The sequence below is a fragment of the Rhagoletis zephyria genome, unplaced genomic scaffold, assembly GCF_001687245.7.
Source record: "Rhagoletis zephyria isolate East Lansing unplaced genomic scaffold, Rhagoletis_zephyria_1.1 Rzeph_scaffold_02015, whole genome shotgun sequence".
Lineage (NCBI taxonomy): Eukaryota > Metazoa > Arthropoda > Insecta > Diptera > Tephritidae > Rhagoletis > Rhagoletis zephyria.
The window spans coordinates 88,271-95,966 of record NW_016159099.1 but is presented as its reverse complement, the minus strand read 5'-3'; the positions used below and the strand labels follow the sequence as shown (position 1 = coordinate 95,966).

The 7,696-nt window shown below is 36.9% G+C and overlaps 1 protein-coding gene across 1 annotated transcript; it reads left to right on the top strand.

The window, feature by feature from the left end:
• The first annotated feature begins 1,221 nt into the window (after positions 1 to 1,221).
• LOC108365838 (putative uncharacterized protein FLJ37770) lies at positions 1,222 to 6,063 on the top strand. The gene is made up of 2 exons (XM_017620023.1): positions 1,222 to 1,333; positions 5,597 to 6,063. Exons 1-2 carry the CDS (start codon positions 1,222 to 1,224, stop codon positions 6,037 to 6,039), a joined length of 555 nt encoding a protein of 184 aa, XP_017475512.1. The 3' UTR covers positions 6,040 to 6,063.
• The last annotated feature ends 1,633 nt before the right edge of the window (positions 6,064 to 7,696 follow it).

Genomic DNA, 7,696 nt, shown 5'->3' with positions numbered 1-7,696 from the left:
AGTGAGTGGGTTTTGGCCTGATACAGCGGGTGTCCGTCCGACTGCGCATTGCGTATGTGCATAATTAATATTCACATATACACTTCGACGCGCTGACCACTCATAAATTCTTAATTTCTGGCTTTAAACGGCCTGAGGTCATAGAGGCCGCATGAGAGCTGCATATGTATGTATTTATAAAGTAGGGATGTTACGGAGCTTCGACTTCGCTTGCGAATTGTCGGAAATTCCGATTGGCTTTAACCTTTTAATTTGTTCTAAACTAAGTGACTGTTTTTATAGATTGAATAATGAGGCCAAAAACATGTTGTAAAATATGTGAGAAAAGGTGGTACAACTCTACTCATTACAAAGTAATTTAAAGCCTTTGAATGCTACTAAATACGAATAATGCCTTAAGAGTGTAAGTGAAAAGACCAGCCCTCGGCTTCAAGCCCACTTCAAAAGATCAAAAATACAAATGAATCTCAAAGACGCTTTGATGAGAAATCAAAAGGGCTTCTTCAAATAACTAATCAATTGAAATTGATAATTTGATTTCTCAGGTAAGTGAATCTTTTACTCTGCTCCGACTTTTGATTCTGACTCCGACTTCCATAAATCAAGTTTAAAACTCGGATTCCGACTCGGGTTCCGGTAAACTCATTTTTCGTAACACCCTAATGTATACACAACAAAAGTAGTAAGTGTTTATATATATATGTACGTATGCACATAAAGGGTGCACAAAAAAAGCATACTTTGGGGTCGTTAGCTGCGATTCTGCGGAGGTAAGCCAAGTTATGTAGGCAAAGCCCCGGCGGAACGGTTAAATATTAATTGATTTCAAAATATAAAAAAATACGGGTATCCTTATTTTCGATATCCTCCAGTTTTGGGGTGTCTGAAAAAACTCTTCGTTCTTTTCGTGGGTTATTTTCGGTGAGGATTAGTAGAAATTGTGCGAATAGTTTTAAAAAATAAATACTTAACTGCCCATAGACAGTTTACTGGGGTTGTTCATGCCAGGTTAAGTAGCAGTATGTAGTTGACAGGTAAGGGAAATAGTGATGGTAACAATAATGGTAATAGTAATGGTAATAATAATGGTAAGGGTAAAAATAAGGGTAATGGTAACGGCAATATTAATGGTATGGTAGTAGCAACAGTAAGGGTGATGATAGCGATAATGGTGAGAGTAATTGTAACGGTAGCGGTATAGTAATGGGAATTACTATCGTAATGGTAAAGGTTACGGTAATGATAAAAGGAATGGTAATGGTAATTACTATGGTAATTGTAACGGCAATGATAATGGTAGTGATAATGGGTAATGGAAATGGTAATGGTAATGGTAATGCTATTGGTAATGGTAATTTCTAAATTTTTTCAGCTCATCTTTCAGCTCATTATGCACGTCTGTACTTGGGCAATACCTATGCTTACTTGCAAGCTCTTTTCTCCCATCGGCTCTAAGTTTTTTATATCCATATAGGGTTCTGAACCATCTCTTTTTGTCAAGTGAGTGCGATTCGGGTTGGCAGACTATTACTGGTTGTGATTCTAGAAAATGCTATGACAATAGGAAATCAAATCGTGAGACGGTTCGTATTCTTAGACTCTAAAATCTCTCTACGTAGCTCGTCGTAGTTTTGCATCTCCTAGTTAAGATCCCTTATAGAGGGTTCGCCGAAATTGATTGTTAGTTTCAACCGCCGCGAGTAGGGAGCTGGTGAGTAGGCTTTAAGATGATTCTATACATTTTCGGTGGCTCATATATCCGGCGGAGCTGCTTCCCGTACACGTAAGGATGTGTCTTGATGACACCTGCAAATTTCACTAACCCTCACAAATTCTTCACAAAAATTAACCAATTTATACAGGATTATATCGCTGAAGCAACACGCTTTTCCTCTTCAAAACTGTCTCGTATCTCATATCAATTGAAAAAATTTCAACTTCGTAAAAATAACACCCTATATGCAAACCATACATATGCATGTAGACCTAGATTCCTGCATCCTCTATACTTATGTATGTAGCAGAGTCAACAAAGGCCATGCCATCATTGTGGTGCGCGAGAAAATATGGAAAAAAGTGTGTCGATTAAAAAGCTTTAATGCGCAAGAAGTGCCGTATTTATTCCGCATTATTATTTGAGAGCTATTAACTTATTGTAGATTTTCCACGATTGCATGCTGACTGCATATATGTATGTATGTAGATACCTACTCGCATGTATGTTAATATATTTACATGTATGCACTTATTTATATGTGTACATTCGGTCGGCAGCGACAATTTCGCAAACCATTTAAATAAAAAGAAAGCAAATAAATAAAACTGTAGTTATATTAAAATTATAATGGAAATCTTTATTTGCAGATACATATATATGTATGTATGTATTTGGCCATAATTATGGTTGCAAAACGCGTTGAACCGAGAATGTAGCACTAGCGGGTTGTTGACGCTCTCACAGCTTTGCAAACAGTGATTGCTGCACAAATTCCGGGTATACATACATACATTATACATATTTAAATATGTATGTATGTAGTATGCATGTGGTAATGGATAAGCGAGACTATGGCCGCTGGCATGCATAATTCATGTGAATTAATTTGAAATGTAATTCTACTTATGAAATATCTACGTATTGATTACATCGTTATGTACAAACGTGTCAAAATATTTGTTTTAATTTCTTCGTATTTTTCGATATTTATATTTTGTTAATTTATTGGCAATTACATGCCATTTATAATTATTTGTATAGCTACATTGTAGGGTGGTCCTTAAAATATTGACATTTAAATTTTGTATGGGACACGCACCCTGCCGTACTGCTAGTGCCCTCACCGTTGCTAACCAGTAAATCCGTCATTAGTCACCGTCATACGCTCCGACCCGATCTCTCCGCAATAAAAGAATGTCATCCCTCTCTCTCTCCATTTCTTTGGGTGTAAGGTTGCCATCATTCTAGTTATAGTCTAGTCTAGTGGGATCTTGGCTGAACTCTGGATCGGCTGAGCACACCTCAGCTTTCGACAAAACCCACCTCATAAGTTATGTGGTACACATTTGCAGCGCCTAAATGAATCGCTCATCCTAAATTAATTTCCACTTCTGAAACAAAATACTGCGAACTTTGTCTTTCATCGTTTTTCTGGTACAAACTTTTAATAGTCCAAGATTATTCAATGCAGCCTTAGCTGGTTAAAATTTTTATGAAAAATAATGAGTAAAGGCTGATGAAAATTTGGCTACAGACATTTTCATTGTGAAGGACGTGTAGAACAAAGAGGTGGCCGTAGGTGGTTTTCTGGACCAGAAGATGCTTTCAATAACTCGGAAAAATTTTCATTGATTCTTCCGTTCGGCACAAATGGGTTGAGTAGAGGAAGCAAGGGTCCTTAAAGCCACAACTATTACATTCACTCTAGGGGAGGAAAGTGCCAGATTGCCAGTAATAAAAGGAGGTATCCATAGAATGGTGGAGTGCATACCTCGCTATTATGATTCATCACAGTAGAAAAAAAGACTTCAGTTTTTTAGTGGAAGAGGGGGTTCGAAGTTCAAGGCTACGAGAATAACTTGTTCACATAATCGCAGGTTAGTTTGACATTACCTAGCCTCCTACAGAATGCGCATAATCGCTAAATGGTGCAGCCAAAATGGGCTAAACGTAAACCCAAAAATCACCAACATAGTTAATTTCCCCAGAAAAAGGAACGAAACAAAATAAGTCAAATATAAGGGAGCTATCCCTGGAAAAAAGCTCTTATGGAATCCGTACCTACATACATACTTAGATTGATCTACAGAAAATCAGGTCCGGATTCATATTTGCCGCAAGCATCAGACGCAAACTGGCAAGGTCGCTGCTTTGATATTATTTCCAACTCCATCCTACGAGTAACATATGCTGCCTCGGTATAGTAAAAGAAGACAAAAGTGAAGATCACGCAGGCCAAGCTCAGCAAACGCCAGAGACTATCCTGCGTGAGAAACACTAGTGCAATGGGAACAAACCCAAGCGCGGTTCTCAAGGCGATTCTATTTAGATATGCCCCGCTGCACATTGTTATCTATGAAGAGGCTTTAATGTTTACAGAAAGACTCCTCTTGGAGGACAATTAGGAGAATAAGAAGCTTATACATACATTCACTGCCCGGATTATGGAACAAGACGAAGTCCAGTGCCATAGCTTCGTAGAGCTACATATTAGGGTATTTTTCTTTCTCTAATAGGATAGTACACAGGCGATCCAGTAACAAGGCTTAACTCAATAAGGTTGCACAGTTGGGGTACTAGGGCTCACGGGTGCAACCTGCATTTCATTTGCCTACCAGGGAACTCCGTTAGGTGAAATTATTGTATATGGATAATGATGGAAGTGCAACATTACTACAGAAATAGGCAAGGTGTTAGGCAGGGTCAGCCCATCTTCTCGGAAATGCCAACAAAAAGAACTGAAGCTGTCTTTTAAATTGTAAGGGGCGAAATTGAAACTCTTGCCCGTCTTGTTACTGACCACTGCAAGGTATTGAGGCACCTGTTAAAGTTAACTTGTTTAAATTACCCAGGAACAGCACAGCATATTACATTACGCTACAAAGCCTTATTAAGTTCAGATTTTGCTTCTTAGGATCACCACACCTAGAAGCAAATAATCTAAATATCATTCAAAAAGGGACCTCGCAAGATGCCTTAACGATAAGCTTATAAAAGAAAGCCTGTAATCAAGAAAAAGTATTTTCAAATATAGCGTCCTTGGCCGCGTTAACTAAGTGATTTGCTGCCTTCTCTTCTCTGCCTATAATGACATGGCTATGCACATTACATATTTTGCCAAGCATTTGACCAAGCTTCTCCTTCAATTAACAGTGTGTATTGTTTTCATGCTGTCTCACAATTTAACGCCACTTTCGAGTTAAGCATTTAAACTCAATAAAATAAATGATAAAGCTCCAGCGCATGCTGCTAGTGCCAGCGCACTCAATCTTTTGTACTAAATTCTTTTTCCAGACAATACAAGTTTTATTCCCATTCACTGCAAAGTGTGGGAAAGGTTTCATGTTTTACAAAAGAGTACTATTGTCTATGCCACATAATAAAATACATAAATGAAAAGCCAATTTGTTGCACATTCCGTTGTAAACTTAATTTTAATTCAAATTAATTTCGGTCATCTTGTCTGCCATTTTATGACCTACATCAGCTACAGTGTCCCACAGTTATCCAACAACAATCGAATGGGCAAAAACTTGACCTCAGCGTGAAATTTACAAATAAAATATAAAACGTGGCTTAAGTAGGCTTTTTGTTTTTTAATTGAAATAAAATAGCGCCATTGGATAGGTGTCTTAATTAGGTAAAGTGAAAAGAATTGAAAACAAGCGAAATCCAGAGCAAAGAAAGTAAACCAATTAAAGTGATACACGACAATGACGGTAATTAAATATGCATTTCAATGATTGTATGTATATACATATTTGATACGTATGTACATACGAGGGTGGTCCCAAAAGTACCGGGCCTAACCTAGAGATGGCGATAGTTGTTTGAAAAAAAAACACTGTGAATCACTTAAAAAGTACATAATTTATAAAGCATATGTTTCAAGTTTGAAGACGCCACGTTGTTTAGTATATGCTTGGCAGCCGTCAATAGAGAACGCTTTCAGTGAATTTGTGAAAACGGAGAAAATTGGTCATCGTTATGTGATACAATACTCGTTTACAACAGTAAAATATTGGGTAGCAGAGTTTAAGCGAGGCCGTACGCGCAGCCAAGACGAGCATCGCAGTGGTCGACCAAATGAGGTGACGACTCCCGAAATGGTGAAGAAAATCCACAAAGCGGTAATGGATGATCGTCGGCCGAAAGTGCCTGAGCTAGCAGATATAGTAGGCATTTCAAAAAGTACGGTACATCGCATATTATCTGAAAATTTGGAAATGAGAAAGCAGTGTCCAAGATGGGTGCCGCATTTGCTCACACTCGACCAAAAACAGTGTCGTGAAGAGGTTTCAATTGAGTGTTTAGCGAATTAATGAATTAATGTTTGAATTGCTACCTCATGCAGCCTATTTTCTGTTCCCCAACTTCAAAAAATGGCTCCGTGGTCAAAGATTTTCTAACGATGAAGAAATGATGTCGCCAGTTAATGGCTATTTTGAGGAGCAAGCCAGTTCTTATTATAAAAAGTGTATCGAACTTATTGAGAATCGCTGGGAAAAGTGTATAGAGCTGAAAGGAGATTATGTTGAAAAATAAATATATTTTTTTGCAAAATTTTTCTGTTTTCATTGTTAGGTCTGGTACTTCTGGGACCATCCTCGTATTGAGGTAGTCCTTATGTTTAAGCTGTCGTAACTTAATAAGACATCACTGGTACGTAGTTAAAGTTTCGTTTTTATACATATGTATGTGAATACTTTGTTTAACGCGGATGGTTTGAGTGTGGAATTGGGCCACCAAAGTGAATAGTGACAATTGGTTGAAATACCTCCTTCGTTCACATTCATATTGGTGTGTATAGTAACAAAAAGTCAGTACTAATTTGTCTGGAACCTTCAAATTTTTACTGTAAAAGTGTATAATACCCAAAAAATTTATAAGAGAGCATTGAATCGAGAGCGTAATAACACGTGAGAGCAGCAAAGTCTTGCTAGTGAAATTTTTACTAGCAGCAATTAGCTAGCAGAAGAAGAACAAGGATAAATGTCAAAAGCCGCCATTTGTTGAAACAAAAGTAAAATGAGTGGAAATCAAAGTGTGAATGACGCACTACTCACTGTGTAAGTACGTGTGTGTATAGAAAAGAGTTTAAAACTGATTTATAAATTGTAAAAATGTGTCAAAAGAGTGCAAGAACTGTTCACTTGCAAGTTTTTACAAGTCTTGTGTTCAAGAACTTTTTCTGCTAGTTTTCTCTTCTTCTCAATTTTACGCTCTATTTTGATTTTACTCTCCGCTGCAATTCTTTACTAGAAAAGTTACTATACACACTAGGGATGTTAGCTTTTTCGATTTTTACGATCCCGGGATTTTCGGGATGTGCGTTGGTTCAATCCCGGGCTCCCGGCATCAGTCCCAGGATTTAGATATTTATTATTTTTGAACGAATTAACATGAAAAAATTGCTTCAATATGGTTTGCGAAACTCTCCTTCCATATAACAAATAAAAAGTAAATGAGTTTGAAACGTACTTTTAATTTAAAGTGAAACTTATTTCATAAGTTACAAAACGAACGACAGTAATTAAATTTATATGCATTTAGTAATACATTAGTGTGTACATATCTGATAAAGTAATTTAAGGTATGTCGAAAAAAGCTCGATGCAAAAAAAAAAAATTAAAGAAAAAAATTTATTTTCTGGTTGATATAAAAGATGCGCCTTAATTCGACCAGTTTTGTCTACATTTGTCCTTTTGTTTACCCAAACTTTAATTTTTTTTATAAAAGTCTACCTCATATTACACATAATTAACTGCATATAAATGGGCAATTCTCTGACGTCATGATTTGTTTTTAAACACTTTATCGAGCCCGAACCGCAAAAATAACGTAAACGGCATTTTTTTCAAAATTTTCTTTTTGAAGCAGAAATATACCTAGGGTATCTAAATGTATTTCTGCATCAAAACGAAAATTTTGAAAAAAAGTGTCACTTACGTTATTTTGGCGGTTAGGGCTCGTTATAAT